Raw genomic sequence first — 25995 nt, forward strand, 5'->3', positions numbered from 1 at the left:
GTAGAAGTCCCTCTCAGCTCTGTGAAAGTGCCTGCTGAGGGCCAGAAACCTCCGACGGGCTCAAGTGAACTTCTCTCCGTGCAGTTCTGTTTTCGCGTCATGTGACCTGTGCTGTGGTTTGCGAGCAACTCATTTTCCTCCTCTTATTTCTGCAAGACTTCCTGTCCATCACATGAACAAGACATGCCGCTCTCTGCTTGCATTTCCTGAATACATGCGCTCTGAAGAACCTGCCAGCTCTCCCGATTTACATGATTAGAAGCGTGACAGTGAGACCCAGGATAGGTCTTTGGGGCTAGAAGAGCCAAGGATGGATTCATGATGAGTTGTCCAGTTAAAAAAATAACCATCTGAAGATCAAATGAAGTTTCCTATCTCTTAAATTTGAGCTTTTTTTTCAGCATGACAGCAAAGAGTTTCTTCCTACTTCCTATTTTCTCTTCATATAGCTCAGTTTCTGCACACAGCAGCACTTCATGAATAGTTCTTATTAATAAGTAAGTGTACAAGGCAGCCTGGGTAATTGTGTTGGTCAATCATTAGGCCATGACGAATGCTACTCCCCCCCCAGTGCAAGCAAACGCCTGTATTTCCATTTTACAGCGCTGGGGATCCGGCATACGGCACCAAAAGGCCCTCCTCTTTGCAACTTCTCAAATGAGGAAGTTCAGAGTAGAGCAGAGCTAGGAGCAGCTTCCTTTTACAGCCTGAAGAGCCACAGAATGATGAAGAGGTAGAACGGACTGTGCAAAGATGAGAACAGCCAAGCAGAAGAGCTGAGATCCAAAACAGCCATAAGGATTTTGCTTAGGGTTTTTTTATTATTTTGATTTTGACAGCAGATGCAAATCACTTGAGCTCAGGCTCTTGGGCTGTACAAAACAGGATGCCAAGTCACCAGCCTTGGTACCATGACAATATAACGCGATCCAAAGCTGAGGATCTGCTCTCCAAAGCAGCGAGAGATGGAAGCTTCCTTATCCGGGACAGCGAGTCGGTCCAGGGAGCGTACGCCCTCTGCGTTTTGTAAGTTACCTTTGTTTAATGGCTCTGAATGGAAGTGGAAGTTGATTTAAAGACGCCGCTCCTGATAAAGTCGTCCCAACAAGACTTCCAGGTTCTTGGTCCTGTCAGACTAAAAGTTACCAAACTGTTAACATCATTTGTCTTGTGATTCCATCGCCAAAGCAACAAGATTATAAGTTAAAATTCCCCTGCTGTTCTACGCTGTTTCGCGTCACATCTCTTACATACACACACTCACTCTCATGCACACGCACACACACACACACACACACACACACACACACACACCGCAACATAAAACTAGTTCCCCTTTATTTGCATTCTTTACTGCCATGCAGCACCGCCCTTTGCCCTCTGCACCATCTTCTTTCACTTTTTGAACCTTAAATATAAAATGCCACCCAACCTGTTCCGATTGCATCCTCATTGCACCAATACTCTTTTGTGTTATTATTATTATTTTTTTTTGGTAATAGTGCATCATGTTGTACGTGTCCCATCCCGATGACAGATATTTGCATTTCATTGCTGACCACAGATACCAGAACTGCGTGTACACGTACAGGATCCTGCCTAACGACGACAAGCAGCTCTCTGTTCAGGTGGGTAGACGGTTCAAAGCGAGCCACAGGTATTTTTGTCTGAAGGTTGCAGGAGTTATTTTGGTCGTTTTGATGTTTGTTAAAATCGAGGCCTGGCGTCCAGTTGTGACGGTGAAACGTCAGTAGATTGTGTTTAGGTTGAAATCTACAGTTAATAATAAAAAATACAATATTCAACATGGGGTAGTTTTACATTCACTTCCATTCAGTTCATCCATGAGGAGCCAAATCACAACAAATGTCGTCTCAAGGTGCCTTACGCAAAAAAAGAAGAAGAAAAAAAAAACATTACGGTTCAATCACACAAACATTCCAGTTGATCATAGTGATCAAACTGAACAGCAGCATGATTAGCTCTTCAAAGTAGCACATCTTCCTAAAAAAAGAAGTAATTTTTTAGTCAAAATGATTCTGGTAATAAAATAAAATAAAATAAAATAAAATGAAATAAAATAAAATAAAATCAGCTCCTCTTTTTTGCCAAAAGATGTTCTAGGAAAAAAACACCACTTTTGGCAAAAAACATGACCTAAGCCATTATTTTTAGGAAAGTGACAATATGCATGTAGGCTAATAATTTTAGCATTTCCTCTTTTTATTATTATTCTAAAATAACAAAAATCACTAAAGCCTAAAAAAAAACCCACCCACGCCTCCGCATGAATATGTGGGAAGGTGTTATATCTCCAGATTTTAATGACCATGCTAACATCTCAAACTGAGCCGTTTCCTTACGAGTAAAGCTAAAGATCACACTTCCCAGCTCTTGAGCTCTGAATGGTCAGCTGTAAAGAAAAATCATAAAATCATCATGATCACCTCCGGAGGTTATCCAAAGATAACCTTTCAGCAGCAAGAGAATCAGAGAGCTCTACAGAGTCCTGTTCCCGCCAGTGCAGAGCTTGCTCAACATTGGCAGCAGGTGGTTGGGAGTGAGAAAAGGAGACAGCAGCAAAGACATGCAGAGTATAATTACGCCAATGAATCGTCCCTCTTATTGTTTGGGAAATTTGGAAAATTGTTTGACGGGACAAGAAAATATGAAATCTTTAAGACCTGTGATGTGCCGAAATGGAAGCGTTATAGTTAAAGGGAGTGGATTTTTTTTCTCCATACTGTCAAAAATACTTTTACTTGATTAAGAAACAAAATAAAGCACCTTTCAAGAAATTTCTTCTAACATAGTCAAATCAGGTGGATAGGCACAAACTAATGATAATCAGTTTCAAGGACTAACAAGTCAAGAATCAGTCAGGATTTGTCCCAGAGGTTGATTTCCACCATGTCAACATGAACAGTAGAGGTTGTGCAGAATGTAAATGACTTTAGACAAACATTTGCTCATTTATATGTACAACTCATCAATACACTTTAGTATACCATGTCAAAAACCTGACAGACCTGAAGGCTACAAATTAATTCATAAATCAGTGAATGTTCTGTGTGAGGAATCCTGGCGTCCGGTGCGTAAATACATAACCAATCTCTGGTATTCATTCTCTACTGACCAGGTCAGCACATCCTAGATGTTTTGGGAACGTGAGTTTAAATGAAGTGGTGACTTAGAATGGACTGTTGGAAGAGATGGAAAGTAGAGTTAAGTTATCAGGGCCTGAAGGAAAGCAAAACTTCATTGTGCTCATAATATTTATTGGCTTGATGTTTCCTACCTTTACCATAAATCTGAGCTGTAAACCGGAGGAAAACATGATGTCATCCACAGGTGTAAAGGACTTCAGCATTTTAGAACGGCAGCGAACGATATGGCATAGATGATCAATCAGTATTGTTGTTAAATTCAATCATTTAAAAAAAATTGGTAATTTTATTTGGCAAACATATATATATATATATTATATAAATTAAATTAGTTTAATACTACATTAAGGACACAACTGGTATGTGTTCACAACAACCAGTTCACAATGCAAGGCAGAAGCAAAGACAAAAATATTATTTTTTAAAAGGTTTTGTTGGCTCTAGTGGCCTTTATTTGAAAGTAGTTCAACAGGAAAGAGCGTTATGAGAGAGGGGGAAGACATGCAGCAAATGTCACCAGGCTGGGAATCGAATCTGCAACCACCAGCATGAGGACTAAGGCCTCAATACATGGGCTGTGCTTTGCCCCTGAGCTACCACAGCACCCCTTAGTTATTTTATTATTAAATAATTTCCTGGATTAGAAACCAATAACCTTTTGGAAAATTGATTTCTAATTAAGCAGTCAAAGAAGTGATGGATTTAATTTTAATTTTGGACAACCAATATGGCGGTTTAAAATGGATGTACACTCGCAAGATGGCAACTTCAGACGGAAATAAAGAAGCAAGCTCCTTGTCCCTATTTTATCAGACCTTGTAAGTCTCATTTTTAACCTCCGTTAATAACAATATGAATTATTTATGAGCGCCGCCTGCAGCACGAGCGGGAAAAGATCTGTTGTTAGCACAGCAAAATACTAGCTAGTTTATTTTAGCATTACCATAATGTTTCACATTCTGGGATTTAGAGGGGGTTTTATTTATTTATTTATTTATTTTTTACCAGACTCTTTGTCCTCGGTGTGTAGTTTGGTCCTTCGCGGCAGGAGGCCCAACACATTGGCCTACAAAAATGAAAAAGAAAAACTGGTTATGGCAGCATCATGCTGTGGTTACAGCTTTCTTCAGAAAACAGGCTGATGAAGCAACTCAGTTGGTTGCGCTTCATCAAGGTCATTTTTAGTCATGAATTTTAAAGTTCTAAATAGACTAAAATTAAATTCAGTCATTAAAAAAAATCACAGCCACGTTTGAGCTAAAATTAGGAGATTTAGCCTTTCCTCTGTGACCAGAATGAATTCAACATCTGTTCTATATTTTTTCATCGTTGCCAATTTCCTAAGATGAATCAGTTCCTCTAATTAGGACCTGCTGCATATTCTAAGACTTAAAAATTAGCTGTAATGTTGCCTAATTAAAAGGATCAAAAGGTCATTTTAGGCCTAAACATTACAATAGACCTAAGAAGTTTTTTCTAAAAAACTGAGCTGCTTGAATATGAGATGTTTCAAAGAAGAAAGGATTTGAATTCCTCTTGCAGGAGTTCACAGGTGTCCAAAATGCAGTCTGGGGTCTGTTTGCACCTGCTGGACTCATTTTGTGCAAATTAAGAGTGACACAAATTTGGTACTCTCAGACGGTTGATGCTTATAGAGAATTTTCATTATTAACTAAGGCAACATGGACCATGGAAAATATGACGTAAAACACATCTACTTTAACCACGATTTTTGCTTTCTGTTTCTATTTTATTTTTTTTTAAATGGACCACATCCAGCCACAGATTTTCACTCAAAAACAGACTTTGGTGGATCCAGATGTGCATATAATTAATTGATTAAGCCAAACATGAAGTGTTTTCAAAAAAAGAGTGACTCAGGCACTGAGAATTGATTATATTAGATTTTGTCTAATTTTCTTTAAAAAAAAAAAAAAAAAAAGCAATCTGAAAGCCTTTTTCTGTGCTTTTTGTTTGAAAAAAAGAAGTATACAGTTTTTTTCCCGGTAGGTTTTGATTGGACGATTTTGACCCACGTGACACACAAAATGTTTGGACACTAGAAAGAAATCAATGAGCTTAAAGTTGGATTAGCGTGTGTTTTGACAAGTGGGAATATTTGAGCTGTTTTCGGTTTATTTCAGATTAGCTGTGAACTCAGTTTAGCTCAGTCAGAGGCTCCAAATCTGAACCTACAATCTCTGCTCTGCTTTCCTTCCGAGACGAACGTCAACCCGTGTTTTGCATCTTCTGGCGCGAGTTTATCAAATGTAGCTCAACTTTCACCCACTTTCTCTGAACGAATTACATTTGACTAATGAAAATGACTTAGACGAACGAAAGAAGCGGTGTCGAACTCCATTGCCCTGCAAAAGAATTTACATTTTTTGAGCTTTTACAAGTAATTACGCCGCAAATACCGGAGAAGTGAAAAGCATCTCAGCGTCACTGTGAAAATCTTCACCTGGAATGAATGTGAGTGCAGCCCCGGTGAGTCAGAACCACAGCATGATACTCCTACCGTCGTGTTTCAGTGTGGAGATGCAGCGCCGTGTGGTTTCAGTTTTTCTCGCCGCATAAAGCGGTTTGTAAACATAGTTGTTTTTTTTCTGTTTCAGTCTCTAGCCGCACTTTCATAAAAAGGCAAGCTTTTCTTGTCTGGGGTTTGGGGTGTACAAACTTTTTCTAACGTGGGCCAAAACCGTCAATTCAAGAGCGCTCGCGAGCTGGAAAATAAAACTGGAAATATTTTTATTAAGCAAAGAATTTTTATTTTTTATTTTTATTTTTTGTGTTTTCTTTGTTGAAAGAAAGTCAACCACTTTACGTATTTATTGTGAATAAAACTGAAGAAGATTTGACTTTGGTCATATTTATTTGAAAAACATTTAACGATGTAAATTAAATTTGTGTTAGAGTGTAAGTCAATGTGTGGTCCTTAACCACTATGACATTAAACGGAAAGCAGAAAGACTGATTTTTAAGAAATGAATACTTTGCTGTATGTAACATTTTGACTTTAATTTGTGAAAATTCGTTAAAAAAAGAGTCTCCATCTTCCTGAACCATCTGCACTGGTGGAACAAGTTTGTGTCATTGTCAAAAGGACCTTTGAATGATACAAACTTTGTTAGCTTTGCAGCTGTGCCATTTGTCTGTTTTTGTCCTTATTTCTTTTATTGTCAGATGATGGATTAATTAACCCTCTTAAGACCATAATTGTAACTGGGGCGCCTGGTATTTTTCTGATTTTATGGCTGTAAAATTCTCAAAAAATGTGCAATGAGTCTGAATTTTTGCTCTTTTTTCCAGAACAACCTCAGCTTCCAGTATTCAATAGTTATTTAACATTTCTGTCTATTAAAAATTGAGAATAAACAGTTTAAAGACAAAAAAACAAAAATCGGAATTGAAATTTTCAGGTTTATTACTGAACAAAAACTTTCTGATTACAGGGGCAAACAATTTCAGATGAACAATTTCAACTTTCAACTATATTACATAAATGCAGAGAAAACTGTGAAGCCTGGCCTCCAATTTACAAGTTTTTATGCCTGTTTTTTATTAAATTATTTCAGGCGTTTTCATTTTTTGTGGTAGGCTCTAAAGCAGTTCCTCTCCAGCTGCAGACAGAATCTCACTCTTGATCCATTCATACTTTATCTATCAGACTTCAGGTTGAAAGGGTCCTGGTATCCTTCTCCAGTGGTCAGGAGCAAGAGGCAGGGGACACACTGGACAGGTCACCAATCCCTCACTTGGCTGATTTGTTGTTGTTTTCACAATTCATCTTTTGGCAGAAAAAAAAGTGTTGGTGATTTTTATTTTTTTCCATTTTGCCAAAATCACTTTAGGTAAAAATATTACTTAGGACATTATTTTTGGAAGACCACGATTTTATTTTCAGCATAATAAATAATTATTGCACAAATTATGCAGGAATCAAGATGGAGCTAACAGTTAGCCAATAGCTGTGCAGCATTCATATGACTAACGTTAGCTTGTACAAATATTTTACATAAGCTGGTTATATGTCTCTCATGTTCACTGCCTTCAGACATCAGTCTTCTGGGTCCCTTTATCAGTCTGGTTGATTTTCTTTTAGACATTTCCATAATTTTATCCGATTTCAACTCGTCCTCTGCCGTTTTCTCTCTCTCTCGCACCGCTACTCCGCTGATACAACACGGAGCTCCGCAGGGACATTCCGTAACGAAAATATTTACTCTAATATCTGCTGCAACATGCACATGTGATACACCGTTGGAAAGCTTATTTTATGCACTTTCTAATACTTTTTGAATTTTTTGAATGCGACCAACCATTCAGGAGTTACGATACAAAGTAGGTTGGGTGACAAATATGACACAACGGAGAATCTTTCTTGTGATTGGTCAAGCTCATATCAAACTTTCCCGGGTGGCTACCGTAATATATCATATATGCCCTGAAAGCGCAATGTCTCAGCTTTTCTGCACTTTTGGAATTTTTTTGATATGTTGAACTGTTCATAAATTACGGTAATGGGAATTACACATGCGGAATCCTGTCGGCGCCGACAGGTTGGTCTTAAGAGGGTAGAAAAGTTTCAACTTTTGAAACTCAGAAAATTTCCAAGTCTTTTTTTTTTTCTAGAAAATTTCAGAGATTAATCTAAAAATCGTTGACTTTTGTTGTTGTTGTTGTGAAAATGAACTCCTATCTCCTTTATCTTTTATTTTTATCCACAGCAGCTCAGATACGCTGTCATAGAATTGCGATTTTCTGCGGAACTATTTTTTTTTTTTTTTTACTGCAGGCCTCTGAAGGCGTTCCTATCCGGTTCTTCCCGATGCTGCCTGAGCTGGTGGAGGCGTACTACAACCCCAACATGGGCCTGGTCACACACCTGCAGTACCCGGTCCAGAGGGAGGAGGAGGCAGAAGAAGAGCAAGGTCAGTTCGCCCTCCACCCCACTTCAAAAAAGGAAAAGAAAAAAAAAACTAACATGCTGCAACCTCAGCCAACTCTCACACCTCCCATCTCTGTGGTTTGTGTCCCAGAATCCAACAGTCTTCCTCCACAGCTTCCACCCAGGAACTTTCTGGCCGACGCCAAAGAAAGTGAAACCAAGACGTCTGAGCAGGCCACCAAGTCCCTGTCGGACATGTACCTGATGAGGCTGCAGCACATGGACCTGTCAGCGTACGGAGAAAAAGAATAAAATTCACAGCTACATGTCGCTGATTTGTAACTCCAGTAGCTGCGGATGTTGCTGCAGTGTTTGAGTTTTCATTGGTGCTTCCAGGCTGTCAGAGGAACACCAGATGGCTGTCCAGGAGTACTTCAGGACGTCCATCTGCCTGGACGCGGAGCAGGTGCAAAATGGAAACCCCAACCTGCCTGGCCTCAAGAAGCTCATCACGGCTGTGTGCAAAAATCTAAACTGGTGCGTTTGCCACTCAGGACGTCAGATTTTTTAATTTTTTTTTAGAATAGAGAGATTTAATCTGACCATTCTGACTTCTTTTTGTTCCTCTGAGCCAGTGAGATCTCTCGAGTCCTCCCTGCTCTCGAGATCTTCCACAGAGCGCTGGACCAGCAGCTGTCCCCGGGCATTGGGCCTAAACAGGTTGGTGGCCATCTTGATCCTTAGCATTACTCTCACACAGACGCAAAACAAAAAGAAACCTGATCTCATGCTGCATTTTTCTCCAGATTCTTGTAGATTCGGGACAATCTATAAGCTACAGGCTGGAGCAACTCACCAAACTGCTCTACTCCATAGAGGACAAGGTATGGGCAGCTGCACACATGCTGGTCACTTTTCTCCTCATTTCCTGGGAGATTACCCGTATGACGTCTGTCGGTGAGAGAGAGGGGAAAAAAAGCACTTCTTCTTTCACTTTTCAGGCCAAAAGTTCTGTTTTCGAGGCCGTCGGCTATGATGGAGGCCACCGGAAATCTCTTATACCGATTGTTTCGTTTGAGGTGCTTCCCCTTCAGTTTTTTTTTTTCTTACATTAAACGTCATTGATAAAAAGAAACAGAATAAAACTTATGCAGGTCTGTGGTTTTATTTGATACGATTCCTTCTTGACTGGCAGGTAAAGCAAGAGTCGCTCGGCATTTCAACAAAGATGGTTCTGAAGGTGGACGTCGAAAGCGGGAAACTCTTCTTCAAGAAGTCCAAAGACGGACCGGAAGATAAATACTTTGTTCACAATAAAAGTAAGGTTCACCCTCTCTGGGTTCAGTTGTTTTAATATATCATCTGAACTTTATATTTAAGTCTAGATAATGTAGCTCTGCCTAACCAATAACTTTAAAAAAAAAATCCCCCAAAAAGTGACAGCAGTTTTTACTTTCCCTTTCAGTTTGCATTTGGTCTATTTTAGTTTGGATCTTCTTTAGGTTTATGAAAGATTATAACTCCACCATCTTCACAGCTGAAAACAAACCCTTAATGATTCTCAACTTTCTAATCTACTGGTGGGAAAGGAGCCTTTACTGTCCGCTGGAATAGTAAAATAAACATTTATTTGTTTTAAATTGATGCCAGTCTGTCATTTTGATTAAGAGACTGAACTTATTTCACAACCGTATAGAAAACAAAAGTATAAATGTAGAGATAAAACCTGTTTCTGTGAATGTGTTGGAGAGCTGAAACCCAGCGTTTTACATTTTTAATCTTGAATATTTAAATCCTTGGAGGAGTCATGATCTAACCTCGAGACACAACAAAATCCTCTAACAACAAGTGTTCATATGCCAACTCCCCGCCAGGACGTCCCGCATAACTTCATTTTTACGCTGCGTTTGAGCTACGTTCACAGGAAAAATGTGAAAATGTTTTCTCATTTTAGCGAAGCGCAAAACCCGTCAAGACTAGAAAACTTTCTGGATCTAAGTCGATAAAAAAAAAAAAAGTTGTTAGAACAAGATCGATATCTCGTTAAAACCAAGATATGTTCCCTTTCAAATAAAAAAGATTTAAGAACATCTCTATGGATTTTTAGATGTCGTCTAGAGGGAACAGGGTGGGCAGATGGAGAACCTCCTGTCAGAGGAGCGTATTTTTATATGTCATTGAAACAACAAACTTTGTGGTTTCTGTTCAGTATTTTTACAGCTTTGTCAGCTTTAATTTTAATCGTTTTCACGTTCTTCAGTCCTACAGCTGGTAAAATCCCAGAAAATGCATACTAAGCTCATCATCGTGGTGGAGACGGAGAAAGAGAAGATTCTGCGTAAAGAGTTTGTGTTTGACGACACAAAGGTGAGTCCATCCGAGAACTTTCTGCTGCTGTTCTATGAGAAAACACTGAAACAGCCACTGTCCTCCATCGTTTGCTCACTTTCAGACTTTTTTCTCTCCGTTTTTTGTCCCGATTGCTTAAAGAAAAGAGAAGGCTTTTGTCAGCTGCTTCAGCAGATGAAGAACAAGCACTCGGAAAAGCCGGAGCCGGACATGATCACGGTGTTTGTTGGCACCTGGAATATGGGTAAGGAACGCTTCTCCACGTGTGGCGACCAATTCCAAATTTAGCCGGACGTCGAAATGCTAACGTGAACGACGACCCCCTAAACCCACAGGAAACGCCGGTCCTCCTCCCAATATCGACTCGTGGTTTCACTGTAAGGGCCTGGGGAAAACGCGGGACGACACGGCGGACCACATTCCACACGACGTGTACGTCATCGGGACCCAGGAGGATCCGCTGGGCGAGAGGGAGTGGTCGGACACGGTGAAGAACGCCCTGAGGAAAATCACAAACATCAGCTTCAAGCAGGTGAGTGTCACGGTGGAAAAGTATTCACACCCCTTTCTTATGTGTACCACTGTTGTTTTTTTCCCACATTTCTGTTACGCTACAGCCACAAACTGCAGCGTGTTTTATTGAGTTGCTCCTTGACCAACACAAGGTTGGGTAATGGAAAAATAATTTTAAAAAATGTGAAAATTGTGTCGTTTACATTTACTCTAATGATAAAATCTAAATTTAGAATATCAATAAGTTTCAGCAAGTCAAATTTAAGACTTTTTCAGTTCCACAGTGAGTGATATTTAAGAGACGAAAAACTACAAATACAGTGGATGCTTGGGGGATCCTGCTGCATTACAATCAACCATCTCAAACCCCCCGTTGGGCCTGGCTTAAAAGTCTATCTTTGCACAGCCTCATATGGGTTAGCAACAGGTAACCCATATGAGCTGGTAACAAATTTAAGGCCAAGTTAACTGTTTTATACAAATTTAAGACATTTTAAGGCCTTATTTTTAGATACTTGAATTTAAAAGTTTTTAAGGATGCACAAACAACTTTTATGTCCTTTCTAAAGTTAAAAAAATATATAAAATATAATCCAACTGTGTGTAATTTAATGACAGTTTAAAAGCAGCTGCCTCCAAGCTAAGTAGAGAATATTAGTGTAGAAAAAGCTTCACAGGAACTCAGCCGGCAGGTCAGAGAGAAAGTTGTGGAGATGTTTAAAGCAGAGTTAGGTTTTAAAGCAATATCCAAAGCTTTTCTCATAGAAAAGAAAAAAGGAAAGACAGAATTTCTGGTGAAAAGCAGTAACAGATTTCCGTCTCTCAGGTGGCGATTCACACTCTGTGGAACATTCGGATCATCGTCCTGGCCAAGCCTGAGCATGAAAACAGGATCTCCCACGTGTTTTCAGACAGCGTGAAGACAGGCATTGCCAACACTTTGGGTGAGCGTTTCCACGTCTCCGCGAGGCGCCGATCGCCCGTCATAAAGGCCGACGTAAAGACAGAGTCTAGTCTGTAACATGCGGCTTGTTTACAGGAAACAAAGGAGCGGTGGGAGTGTCCTTCATGTTCAACGGCACATCCTTCGGATTTGTCAACAGCCACCTGACCTCTGGGAGTGAGAAGAAGCTCAGGTGAGATCGGTGTCATGGAGTTTGAAATCAGACGTCTTCGATAGACACGAACTTTGACTCTGTAGTCAAAAGGATTTCTTAATCTTGAGCGGGTCACAGTGGACTTTCTTTGTCTGCAGACGGAATCAGAACTACGTCAGCATCCTGCGATTTCTGAACCTGGGCGACAAAAAGCTGAATCCGTTCGACATCACGCATCGCTTCACGCACCTCATCTGGCTGGGAGACTTAAACTATCGTGTTGACCTGCCGTCTTCAGTAGGTTTCCCTGGTCGTGTTTGATGGCTCATCATGTCCAAGAGTTGGACAAAGTAGTTGGAATGATGATGATGCGTAGAAAAGCTTAAGATGTTGGAGGAAACAGAGAGAGAGACGTTTCACCATTCCTCCTGGGATGATCTCTCCAGAGTGTCTGGTCTTTCTCCAGTGCTCCAGCCTGCAGCTTCTCTGTATGTTGACACATGTGGCTTATTTTAATGGGACTGTTAGAGGACACTGGGAACTGTGACTTCAATTTCATTTTAGTTTTTTTCAAAATTAAAGTTTCAGTGTGAGATTTGTGGTACTGCAAAAAAAAAAAAAAGTTTAGATGAGCTGCTTGTACATCTTTCAGTTCTCAGTTTGTATTCATCAGCCTGTCCTGGAGAGCTTATTGGTTCCCCCAGTGACTTTAATGCAACCTCCAATGAATAGCTGCATGTCATATTACACAGAGTCATCATGACTGTGCAGTCCAGCTGAGTGAAGGTGTCTGCATGGTGACTCAGTGTCTCGCTGAACCACTTTTAGCAGCAGTGATGACCTTATCAGTCTCTCCATAGGTTGGCAGAAGGTTGCTTCAGTTCGCTGACATTTGCCGCACAACTTGCAAGGGATGACTTCGTCTTTTCGGCGGTGGGGGTTCGCGTAGGAAGCTGTTAACAGTCACTATCTTACCTCGCGGTAGATGACCAGAGTAGTTTTTGAGCAGAACAGTTGGGAAATACTTCAACACAAACTCTGTTTTACATACCTAATGCACTAGTTCTGCATTTTATGGTTAGTTACAGTGAAGTGTGCAACTTAAATTGAAGGCTGCAGCAATAAACCTCCAATTTGACCAGGTTTAGATTTCATATCTAGCTTGAAATATTGCTTTGGTTTTCAGACCTCCATTTTTTTTTTCTTCCATGTCAACAAGATTTGCGTCTGCAGTACAAATAACTAAGTCATGAACAGTCACTGCACGGTTTCCCTTTGCAGGATGCCGAGAACATTGTGACGAAGATCAAGCAGCAGCAGTACCACGACCTCCTCGATAGAGACCAGCTCAGCATGGAGCGGAACGACGGGAAGGTCTTCCTGCATTTCGGTGAGTTCAGTTGAGTCCAAACCCGTCGCAGGCATGCGGCGGCTGGGTCGGCGCTAAAACCTCAAATCTAATCTTTCTGCTGATTGCAGAGGAGGAGGAAATCACATTTCCACCCACCTACCGCTTTGAGAGAGACACACGAGACAAATATGCCTACACAAAGGCCAAAGCCACCGGGGTGAGGAGGCTGACTTTACTCCTTCTGTCCTGCACTGTAAACACTGAGCCATCAGAACAATAACAATGTTTGGAATATAAATGAGTGGAGTTACTTTGTTTGAACGTGGCAAAACATCCGTAAATCAGACACAAAAACAAAAAATTATCATCTTTCTACAATAATATCCTAAATCATTTTTTACCTAATGATTTTTTTTATTATTTTCTATGGAAATCATCTTTTGGCAATAAAAAAGGGATTTTTTTTTTGTTTGTTAGTTTTTTTTCCCCCAAAATCAGTTTTGGAATCACTGAGGCCATTATTTTAGGAAGGTGACAGCATGTTACCTTTTTTTGTGTGTTACTTCTTCTTCTTCTTTTTTTTTTATTTTATTTTTTTACAGTTTTTCAATGGAAACTGTAATAAAATTCAGTTTTATTAACTACAAAAAAATTACATTTGCAGACGAAATACAACTTGCCATCGTGGTGCGATCGAGTCCTGCGGAAGTCATATCCTCTAGTTCACGTTGTGTGCCAGGCGTATGGTGAGTATTTATCCTGGGTCGTCCAATGACGCAGCTTTTCTTATGAAAAGCAAATGAATGTTGCGTTACCTCCAAATGTTTTTCATTTTAAGCGAGTGGTTTCCTTTCATTAAATGTAACATAGCAATTTGTTTTCATTTGATTATATTTTTTTATTTCATTCACTTAGTAATAAATATGAAGGGTTTTTGTAACACCTAAGACAAATCATGAATGACAAGGAGGAGAAAAAACGTATCTGCCCCCTACCATTTAACATAGAACTAAATTTTAAAAGCTGCAAAACTGACAGAAATCTGCGTGTTGGGCTAGTGGGTGCAGTTTATAAATTCCATTTTTTTCTCAGAAGTCAAAATTTTCATGTTCCAACCTGGAAAAAATGGACATAAACGTCTCCTGACCACAAAATCCAACATGGCTGCCATAAATTTAAAACCTTTTGCAGTAAAAATGTCACACTTTGACTTCTGTTTTAATGCTCACACAGCACCGCGCAAGTGTGTGTGTTTAATCAACATGTTGATGTCAGTTTAAAATGCAGAGACATACACTGCACTGCTCGTGTTGCTAGTAGCGGCAAGCTTTGTAACTATCCATTTTATTTACCGAATCGAACTGGTTTTCTGGCTTGTAACTACAACACAGTTAAGTCAGGATTAATGCCAGTTCCAGATCCAAGATTTTACTAAAGAGGCAACAATTCTGCAGCATAAGAAGCTCCTGGTTCTGTCTGGTGTTACTAATTTTCAATTCTCCATTTCTTTCTTCTTCTTTTTTTATCAGCTTCCGTTTAAAGAACAAATCAGTGAGCTACATTGCAGAACACACTCTGAACACTCTGTCTGTTTCTACACTGAAATACTGCAACATCAGCAGCATGCTCTATGGCAGGGGTTGGAAAATCTTTAAGAAAACCTGTTGGACACAAGAACAGACTTAAGATTCAGCATCCAGTGAGAAATGCAGCTGGAGCTACAATGTAATGGTTTATGTCAGAGTTTTCCTGGTTTAGAATGGCCTAGTCAAAGTGTAGACCTAAATACAATTGAAAATGTTCAAGACTGATGCTCTGAGCAGCTCACCATCCGGTCTGACTGAGCACTTTGTTAAAAGACCTTCAGCTGTAATTGCAGTGATTGGTTGTTTCTGCAAAGCATTGACTCACAGAGACTGAGTACAAATGCGTGGCACACTTTTTAATTGTTTGTTTTGCAGGAAAAAATGAAAACAGAGTAAAATATGTATCATTTTTATCCCCATTTCACAACTACGCTCTGTTTAGAGTTCCTTGAACTTGTTTTTTGCGCCTTCATTACTTGAGAACACCAGTCTGTTTGTGTTGCTTTGTTTTATGTCTTTCGTTCATGAATGTTTGACATGCGACCACAACATCTGATGAGAACTCCCACTGGGCCTTTTGTCCTCACAGGATGCACTAATGACATCATGACCAGTGACCACTCGCCTGTTTTTGCTTCATTTGAAGTCGGAGTTGCGTCGCAGTTCGTCTCCAAGCAAGGTAGGAGAACCAGTTGGCCCAAAGCGGGGGAGGTGGGCCGGAGGGTGTCGGACTCATTTTCATTTTGGGCCACATCAAGATCACCAATGTCTTTAGAGGATTGTATTATAGAATGGCACCATGTGCCTGGACAACACATAATGACGTCCCTTTAAAGTAAAGTCTCTTTGAACCTGTAGTAATGGCTCTTAATATTTTTGCCTGATAATGATGTGAAACCAACTGATGTTTCAAATATAGTTTGTAGTTGTAATCAAGAATACAGATTTGTCCTTCATTTGTGCTTTGAATTTACACAATAAAAGACATTTAGTAGATCTAATTTTTGGTTTTTAGGCTTTAAACTTTGAGGGTTTTTTTTTTTCATATTATTTTCCACAAACGTCAACATCCCACAGAAAAAAATTTGATTCTATCCTTTTTATTTCTTACAAAGTTTTATGTTTTTCTTAATTTTAAAACCTAAAAATAGAAACAAAACAGTGTTTCCTTATAAATGACAATAAAATTCCTAAAATAGAATTTTTTTTTTACAAAGGTTATATTACATTCATGTCTCTTTGGATTATAAAGAGCTCCCTGTTTTAGGGCCTTGAGTCTGACGCATGTGGCCTAAGTCAATCAAAGATGGCCGCGCCCTGCGGTCTGATGCCTTGGTCTTTGCTTTGACTCTTCAGATCCCAACAGCGCTCCTCAGGGTGGGATCCAGATCATGAACTGTGTGGCCATCCTGCTGACGAAGTCAAAGACCAGGTTCTTCATCGAGTTTCACTCCAGCTGCTTGGAGAGTACGTTTTATCTGACTCAGCACGTTTAATCCGCAGCTAAAAGATCCAGAAACTGATCAAAAACAAACGTCTTCCACAGAAACTGTGAAGACCTCAGAAGGAGACAACACGGAACAATCCGACGGCTCCATAAAAGTTTGGTTCGGGAATAAAGTCGAGGTAAAATGAAGCATTTTATTTTATTTTTTTAATGGTTAAAACTGAATCGTTGATTGCCTCATTCCCGTCTCTCCAAGCTCACGCCGATCATTTCCGACCCCGATTACCTGCTGGAGCAGCACATCCTCATCTGCGTCAAATCCACAGATTGTGACGAGTCGTACGGTAAGTGAGAGGGGACAAGGTGGGAGAAGACATTGTCAAAATGTTTCTGTACGTACTTCACCTCCTCTGTGAAGGATGTAACAAAATGTAATGTGTGTTTTTGTTTTGTTTTTTTCCAGAGAATTTCTGAGATTAATTTCAAAATTTCAGATGTTTTTTGCCGGAATTGTAAACTTTTTTTCCCTCTACTTTTTACATTTACTTGAGTAAAAATATGTCGAAGTACTGCGACATTTACTCAAATTTTATTTTTTGCCTGTCCACTCATCTGTGTCAGTTTGCCTTAGCAGGTTCCTTGAATCCGCTGTCTTTGAATTTATAATTACACCGGAGCTTAAATATTCCTTTCTAAAGAATTGGTTAATTTTAACCTCATAAGAGACTAATGGACAAAAAAGTTTAGATTTTTTAAGTGTGATTTTAAAGGACCTCACGATCGGCTGGTGTTTACTTCCTGAAGGGGAGGGATGCGTTGCGCTGCGAGCCGCCCAGTTCTGCTACAGGGAGTTCCAGATCACGCTGACCCACCAGGGAGAGAAGACGGGCACGCTGACCGGGGGCATCCAGCTGCGCACCTCCAAGATCAAGCCCACTGAGAAGCTATACGGTGAGGCTGGGAGGAGGAAAACAACCCTCAATCAATCAATCAATCAATCAATTAATCAATCAATCAATCAAATTTTATTTGTATAGCACATTTCAGCAGCAAGGCATTTCAAGGTGCTTTACATAATTAAAGAAGAAAACAGTATGTGACATTAATAAATAGATGAAAAGTAAAGACATAAACATTAAAATCATTGAAGACATCAAAACCCCACTCTAACCCTAATTTAGCCATAAGCAGCTCGAAACAGGTGGGTTTTAAGTTGAGATTTAAAGGCACTCAGTGTTTCAGCTGATTTACAGTTTTCTGGAAGTTTGTTCCAAATCTGTGGTGCATAGAAACTGAATGCTGCTTCTCCTCGTTTGGTTCTGGTTCTGGGGATGCAGAGCAGACCAGAACCAGAAGATCTGAGGGCTCTGGAAGGTTGATACAACAATAACAGATCTTTATTGTATTGTGGTGCTGAACCGTTCAGTGATTTATAAACTAACAGTATTTTGAAGTCTATCCTTTGAGCTACAGGGAGTCAGTGTAGGGACTTTAAAACTGGTGTTATGTGCTCTATCTTCCTGGTTTTAGTGAGAACGCCAGCAGCAGCGTTCTGGATCAGCTGCAGCTGTTTGATTGATTTGTTAGTCAGACTTGTGAAGACGCTGTTGCAGTAATCAATGCGGCTAAAGATAAACGCATGGATGAGTTTCTCTAGATCGCGCTGAGACATCAGTCCTCTAATCCTGGAGATGTTCTTCAGGTGATCCCTCGTTAAATCCCTTCCCGGTTTCTGAAATCAACTCTTCCTGTTCTTCTCCCATTTCCAGATTTCATTAAAATCGAAAGAGACGATGCCGCTCCTTCAAAAGGCAAAGACAAGTAAGACACTCTATTTTTTTTTTTCCAAAACTCAAAACGCAGCCCTTAAAGATTCCTCTAAAACTTACGGTGTTGTCTTCTCGTTAACAGGTCCGTCGTAACGCCGGCGCATGATATCTCCAACCCAAATTATATGGGATTTTCTTTCAAAAGTGGGAATGTGTCGGATAGGGGCTGGAGTTACAGCATGACCCCCAGGAATGTCTCTGGTGGGGTTCAGGGGGGTAAAGAGTGTAAGAAGCCCGGTTACGATGTGGGCGTACGAAGTCCCACTACAATTAATTATACCACGTAAGTGCCTGAATATTAATAATACACTTTCATATTCGGTCATTTTTCCAAAAAACCACAACTAAAAAATGTGGCGCTGCTGAAAGGTTTCCATCCATTCATCCTCGGCATGAATGTCAAATAGATTTGGGGATTTTATTGATGCATTTTCAACCTCCAACATATTTTAAAACCCGCCAAGCCACAAATACTTACATCTCTGCTGCTATTTTCACAGTTTTTCCTAATTTTCAATAACATTTCTGCTGCTGCTTGCACATTTCTAGGAATGAGGACGAGAAGTTGTCTGAGATGTTGGACAACCCACTGTACGGTTCCATGGCCAAATCCCACAACCAGGCCAAAGACCAAGGTCATCCCCAGCCGGACCGTCTTACGCCGACCATAGATGGAGACCCTAATCGCCCCCCTTTGCTTGTGCCACGTAACCGTTCCTTCACTTCTTCTGAGAACAGATCCCAGCCTCAGACCCCTGTAGGTTTGCACCCACCAGGACACAAGAAGCCTGTGGTTCCCTCCCGCTCGGAGGGAGGCATGGCGTCGCATCGGCCTCCTTTGCCCACTAAGTCGCGTCCGGAACCCCAGACCCCCAAACCCAGAGATTACAGAGACACATCAGAGTTTCCCAGCAAACAGAGAGCTCCGACAAGACCCGGCCCGCTACCGCCTCAGAAAGACAGTAAGGCACGCGCTAAAGGTTTAAGGGCACAATTGAATCAACACAGTCTGATGAATTTTTTTTTCTTATTTCAGTGCATTCAGAGCATCCCAAGACGGGCCGTCCAGTGAACTGAGATAAAGCTGCAAATAAGTCCAGCACTGACAGAACTGCTTCCTGCCCTGCATTTTACTAACTAAATATAAAGTCAAAGCTTTGACCAGTTCTTCTCATCACTTTGTATCACAGAGTAGCTTATCATTTTTCTACAGTGTCAAAAAAAACTTATTCCCCCTTTTTTCTACAGCATATAGTTAGAACTAAGCTCCTTTTCCAGTCTTATGCTAAGCTAAGTTGACTGAATGATGGCTGCAGCTTCAAATTTAACAGATCACATTTCTCAACCCAAAATGGTAGTGTCTTAACAAAGTGTCAAACTCTTTCCATAAAGCTCCAGTTTATGTCACTGAATGAGACTTGTAAGTAGAAATTAAACGTGTATAGTTATGTTTTTATTAGCGTAAGGTTTTTATTTTCATTACAAATGAGATTTGTTTCCTGATACACAGCCAGGTTTCTATGGTAGCCCAGAGTGGTCAAAGCAAAAATGGGTTCAAGAAAGGGAAAATTGCATGTTTTCTTTGTTTTTAAGGTTTTATGTACATGTTTGGTTGGAGGGGTCAGGGTTAGAATTTGCTACATCCTACATACTTTCCATTTGTTGTTACAGAAAGTTACATTTTCAGGGTGGGTTTCTGGTGTAGGTTACACTGTAGGTTACAAAACTGTACTCCTTCCAAATAATTACAAACAGAAACTTTTACACTATACTGTGGCTAATGAATGTTTACCACACAGTATTAAATTGCATGAATAATTAAGTATTTTTCTTCAGATGTACAATAAATTCAAAAATAAATACAATTGTCAAAGTTTCATTTGACTTTGTTGTATTTTGTGTCACAAATGTATTTTCTTATTATGATTGTCCATAAAACTAGAAAAGTTTTACATAAAATTTGTTGTGAAGAAATATATTGTCACAGCTATCATCTAGAAATGTTTCGGCTTGAGTGTGTTTTTTGGTAAGTTGCTTTCATACATGGAAACAGTTGCCATTTTAATTTTTAAAAGTTGCCATTTTAGTGACCACTGAGCTTGGTAACTCTTCCATCTTTCAACCCGCTTCGTTATAACTTTTGTTTGAGTATTTCAGTAACTCCGGCGTTGCAGTATGCTGCAATTGATTCCATACTAGTAAATTAACTTCTGACCATCTCTTATGGCTCCCAATTGCTACTTTAAACCTTGTATGTAGAAATGGGGTCCAACCGACCCCACACACGTAAAACTTATATTACTTGCCATAGTCCTCTACGTTTGCCTCAGGGTTAAGACAAAATAAAAACATGAAATATTAACTTACGTATACTTTCTGTAAATAAAACCAAGATATTCCATTCATTTTAAGCCCAATAAATTATCTAATGGTCATATATTTTGTGAATTGTGGCGCCTTTGGACAATCTTACCAAAGCCTTTATTTCTTTGTTGAAATTGTGAGCACTAGAAAACACCTCTGGCTCCCCCTGGTGGAGCCGGTCAGTTAATGCAGCCTGAAACGTCATCAACAGAAGACGCGCTGCCTCCAAAAAACCACAAGCAAGAATGGTAAGAAGCTTGAATAACTTTTTAGATTTACTAGCAGTTTACAGACTTCTTGTAATTGGACCAGTTCTTGTGTGATTTCGACCTCATTATTGTTGCCTAAAGTGGTCTGAGTACTGCGGCTCTTTTATAAACCTTCTCCATCATGCTTGACATGTAGCTTTCTTGCTAATAGTAACGTTAGCATGTCGTTCTGTTTCCCAGCTTTTCTACTCATTTTTCAAGTCGCTAGTGGGGAAGGACGTAGTGGTGGAGCTCAAAAACGACCTGAGGTTAGTGTTTATGACTAAAACACCTAAAACTGTAACGTTATTCCGCTGTAGCTGCTGCTATTCGGCTAGACGAAAGGACGCTAGCTGGTTGAAATCCTGCAGTAGCCGAGTGAAAGCTACTTACACTAACATGATCAAATAATCTATTCTGCCCTTTCGAGTATCTTTTTGTAATTTGTATGGATAAATATGTTCACGTTAAAGAGTCCCAGTAATGCATAGGAGGTTATAGCTGTAGATTTGGGTGATTAATGAAATCCTTCATCTGTTTTCAGCATCTGTGGAACGCTTCACTCTGTTGACCAGGTTGGTTTTATGATTTTTATTATTTAAAATCAGTGCCTTTTAGGATTTGCATTGTTTTCTTATTATTTATTTTTCTTCCTTTCCCATATTTATGTTTTAGTACCTGAACATCAAGTTGACAGACATCAGCGTCACAGATCCAGAGAAATATCCACATATGGTAAGCTGACTTCCGGAGGTGCCATGATTATTTCTTTCCAAACTTATGAGACAACAACAACAAAACAAACTGATTAAAGAGCATTGTGGAGAAGTATTGAGGTTCATTCCATTTATGAAATTGCTTGCCTTTATTTTTTAATCAGTACATTATAAACTGTCTTTAAAGAGACCGATTCAAACAACTCTTTTAATTTGTCTGGAAAAAACCTTTAATTTCAACACCAAGAATGATTAAAAACCCCTGAAAAAGGGGCAATGCCCTGACAAAACACTGTATGTCAAAACAGTGGCCTCACTGTTTAAACCAGGGGTGTCCAAAGTCAGTCCTCGAGGGCCGGCGTCCTGCACGGTTTAGTTCTCTCCCTGGTGGTAGTAAGGACCTTTTCAGCTTGTCAATGTTCCTCTTAGGTCTTCTATCGAGCCATCATTTGATCCAGGTGCGTTAAACCAGGGAGAGAACTAAAACATGCAGGATGCTGGCCCTCGAGGACCGACTTTGGACACCCCTGGTTTAAACGAATTCACATTCAAAGAAACTTTCAGAAGAAGTCAACAAAATTACAAACCCCTTCAGTAATCTTTTTACTTGACACCGCGTTAGGATCAATTCTGAGCCAGATTTTGCTCCGTCCTGCCATCAAACTGCACCGTGTTCTGTTTGCTTCAGCTGTCGGTGAAAAACTGCTTCATCCGTGGATCGGTGGTCCGGTACGTCCAGCTGCCGGCCGACGAGGTGGACACGCAGCTGCTCCAAGACGCAGCACGAAAAGAAGCCATGCAGCAGAAACAGTGATCGCCGTCGTGAGGATGGGAGGGGGAGGGGAGGGTTTGAGATACAACTTTACGTTTTGTAATAACTATTTAAAGATGGCAGTTTGATTTACTTCAACAACAAAAAAAACAAAAAACTTTTTTTTTTAATGCGTTCCTGATTATGGAGATTTGCAGAGCAGGGTTGGTTGTCTCAAACTCGCAGGACGTTTAGCGAGTCTTTTAGTGAGTTCAAACAACAGAGGACTGTGTTTGTGTTGACTGTGCTGGTTTAAAACTTTAAAAAGTCTTTTTTTTCTCTTTTTTTCTACAAATAAGGTTACAGTATTTTAATCCTTATTTCATTTTCTTCATTAAGAAATTCTCCTGCCTTTTCACCTCAACTTGTAGATTTTTTTTAAAATTGTTTTTGGAGAAATACTTTGATGTGTCAACATCAACTATGACCGTGGAAGAAGTCATTTTGTAATTATGTGTATTTTTTTTTTTTTTTGGAAATAAAGCAAAAATTTCATTAGCTTGTTTGTGTTTGTCTGAATCTGAGTGCTGAGTCGACTGAAAACGGCTCCGTGTTTTACGCGCTGTGTTGCACAACGCCATTAGATCTGTGAATGTCTTCGTGAACAACAGCATATTTTATTGTTTGTTTTAAAGCTGACCCAAAATTCACCAGTTCCCTCCATGACCCTAATAGTCGGCAGCACGTCCCACAGCAGTACTAACTTGACGTTACTGTTGCCTGTGTGACCTTATCCCTCTCACACATTGTTCTGGAAAACACCGTCCCTTCTTCATTTTGAGTTCTTGTGGGTTTTATGTGCATCGGTTTATGGTCCTACCAAAGCCTTTTATTTAAGTTAAAGTCTGGACTTTGAGCAGGGGTTACTGTAGCACCTTTCATCTTGTCTATCTCTCTTTTTATGCATTCCTGTTGTAAATGTGCTGCAGTGTTTGGGCCGAGCTTCAGCTAGCTTCACTTTTAAATAGAAAACTTTGGTATGTAGAGGAGTTCATGGGTCAATCTATGACTTCAGTGCAGTAAAGTCGATGTTTGCTGTGGCGGTTCTCTGATTTTGTCATCTCAGACCATGTTCTTTCCGAAGTCCTCTGGTGTGTTCAGATTCAACCTTCTAAATGTGAACCAGTGCTGCTATTATTATTTTTAGAGAGAATAAGCTTCCTGGAACTCCTTCAAAACAATCCACACTTAGTGTTTTCTAATCTGTGTATTGTACTTTACGTCACTTGGCTTGGTAAAAACCAGCCCCTTATTCTACGTTTGCTTCGTACAGAGTATCGGGACCATCCACTATTGAGAAATGATTGCTTGCTGGAGGCATGGACTCTGTTGAAGTTTTAAACGATTGAATCTGATTTTACCCAATCGCTAACGTTTGGCGGTGACGCATGTAATGCACCGGCTACACTATGAAGTTTTCCGGAAACTGCTTGCGCTGTAAACAATGCCCTTATGAAGAGAGACGTGCCAAGACGAATGTTCTTGTTCTTTGCCAGCAATACAATGTCTTGAAGATTCTTCTTGCTCCAACTTTAATTGGTTGATATTTAGAGGTGTGGCCAACACAGACAGAATGGCTTCGTTCACTTCCTCTGTGCTGCCATTGCTGAAACTACCACCACTCATACGGATAGACTACAATTCTAAAACTGCGCAGAAAATCAAAGTCACTGTTCAAAACGTCTCCTGTTCTCTGATTGGTCCATTAGAAATCCAGCCAGAGAAATCGAGCTCAATGAGAGATATCACTGAAGGGCGATGACAATCGAGCGCGTAGGAAGATGATGGTTAAGAAGATTAGGTCTGAGTTGCACTTTTGCTTTTTTTTTTTTTTACAGTTTCTCCCTTAGTGTGAGCAACTCCTTGCTGTTACTAACACTTTTTATTTTTAAGGAAGTAATTTTGTGTCGTATACAGGCTGCTATTGTCTATCCATTGTCTAGCTCTGCTTATTTTAACACCCAAATTGTTTATTTATCCAAATATAGTCATGCTCAGCACAGCGATGCTAGCAGAAGCCTGTAGGGGTTTTCTTGTTCCATGCACGGTCCAATCTCTTGGGATGTTTGCTCTTTGGAAAACTGGCAGCTGAATCAAATGTTTTCCATTTGGTATTGATTCTAATAGTTTAAATACGACCCAGCAGGCTGACGGTCAGAACAGTTTTGATTAGCGGCTTCAGCCTGCCACATGGCCTCTCATAACCCACACTGGCTTTGAGGCTGAAACACACTGTGCCTAAATTCAGGACCAGTTTTTCTTCTAACGTTGTATTTGTTAAACATTTACGTCACTGACAGCGGGACCAGCTGGATTTTTACTTTCTTATATGAAGATACATAAACGTTTGGATTGAGAGGATGGATTTTTTTTCTGTCATGACTGTAAATCTGCCATTGTTTTCTAGCTGTAATTTTTATCTGCTGCTCATTTTAGATGGTTTTATTAGCAGGAAGTAGGCGTATGGTGGAATGTTAGATCTGATATGAGAGGAAGATCTTGCAGTTTTCCCACAGTGCTGACCGTAAAGTTAAGTAACACAGCAGAGGTTGGTCCTGGTCCCGGTCCAGTTACACAACTTGGACATAGCAGGCAATTCCTAGATTTGAATCAGGGGAATTTGAAAACAAAACGACAAATTTTTGAATTGTTGGTTAAAACTTAATCACAGTATATATTTTTTTAAACTACATTCTTTTTTACTTCATTGACGTTCTACCAAAAGCACCTGTCTGTGTCATTTCGTTTTTGCACCATTAGGGGACAGCAGACGATGCACATTAACATTCAAGACTTTAGATCCAGTAATGTAAAGATGTACTTTGTATAATTATGTAATTATTTTTGTTTTTGTCAAGCTGTCAAAATTAGATTATAAATAATTATTGAATTTCTAGTGAATCCATGAAAAACGACCGGAAGCGCCCCGCTGTCTTGCCAAGTTCCCATCAGTGACTAGAGTTTCTCTCGGCTTAAATAAGACTGATTGTCTTTTCTTTAGCTGCTGAACAGATGGAAGAATCGACTGAAATATCGTTTACAGTGAGAGCCCTTCTGAGTAACAGAGCTGCAGTTTCTTGGTGCAGGATCATTCCTAAATGCGACGAACCGCAGCAAAACGAACACTTCTTAAACCTGCTAAATCCACAGACTGATTTCTTGTGTTCTTTTCTTGGTGCTCCTTAGAGCAGAAACGTCAGTAGGAGCAGCTAATAATCTGACTCCATTGTAATCCTGCCCACATGTCAGTAGTTTTTTTTTTTCTTTTTGTTTGGTGGGAAAAAAAATATTCACACCACTTGAATCTTTTCCAAATTTTTTCGTGTTACAAGATTGTTTATTTTATTGGGATTTTTATGCAACAGACTAACCCCAAACTAATTCATATTAGAAAGTGACAGGAACTTTTTTTCAAATATATGAAAGATATTTTTCCAGTTAATGTCTTTTGAAAGATTGGTGTGCTTTTCCCCCCTCAGCTCTCTTTATACTCTGTTACCCCAAAATAATTATGAAGACCAAGCAGGGTCAGAGTTTTGAACATCTCTGTTCAACACATTATTGATCTAAACTATTAGCCTGGAAACACAGAACTAACTATAATGCTCAGAGTAACTCTAGAGGAG

The 25995-nt window shown here is 39.8% G+C and overlaps 2 protein-coding genes across 2 annotated transcripts; both read left to right on the forward strand.

Annotated features, from left to right (window-relative positions):
* The first annotated feature begins 664 nt into the window (after positions 1 to 664).
* inpp5d (inositol polyphosphate-5-phosphatase D) lies at positions 665 to 20109 on the forward strand. The gene is made up of 27 exons (XM_014974539.2): positions 665 to 1026; positions 1565 to 1628; positions 7966 to 8101; positions 8210 to 8351; positions 8455 to 8595; positions 8694 to 8778; positions 8865 to 8942; positions 9060 to 9137; positions 9254 to 9377; positions 10319 to 10425; positions 10549 to 10651; positions 10743 to 10939; positions 11747 to 11864; positions 11960 to 12056; positions 12176 to 12314; positions 13299 to 13407; positions 13497 to 13585; positions 14033 to 14114; positions 15544 to 15633; positions 16311 to 16421; positions 16501 to 16580; positions 16658 to 16745; positions 17206 to 17352; positions 18171 to 18222; positions 18313 to 18513; positions 18780 to 19192; positions 19267 to 20109. Exons 1-27 carry the CDS (start codon positions 887 to 889, stop codon positions 19305 to 19307), a joined length of 3252 nt encoding a protein of 1083 aa, XP_014830025.2. The 5' UTR covers positions 665 to 886; the 3' UTR covers positions 19308 to 20109.
* A 634-nt stretch (positions 20110 to 20743) lies between these two features.
* lsm2 (LSM2 homolog, U6 small nuclear RNA and mRNA degradation associated) lies at positions 20744 to 22867 on the forward strand. Its single transcript, XM_014974528.2, has 5 exons — positions 20744 to 20842; positions 21044 to 21111; positions 21387 to 21417; positions 21518 to 21577; positions 22247 to 22867. Exons 1-5 carry the CDS (start codon positions 20840 to 20842, stop codon positions 22370 to 22372), a joined length of 288 nt encoding a protein of 95 aa, XP_014830014.1. The 5' UTR covers positions 20744 to 20839; the 3' UTR covers positions 22373 to 22867.
* Positions 22868 to 25995: the final 3128 nt, after the last annotated feature.

The sequence above is a fragment of the Poecilia mexicana genome, unplaced genomic scaffold, assembly GCF_051168715.1.
Source record: "Poecilia mexicana isolate PSO_F unplaced genomic scaffold, ASM5116871v1 scaffold_4, whole genome shotgun sequence".
Classification (NCBI taxonomy): Eukaryota; Metazoa; Chordata; class Actinopteri; order Cyprinodontiformes; family Poeciliidae; genus Poecilia; species Poecilia mexicana.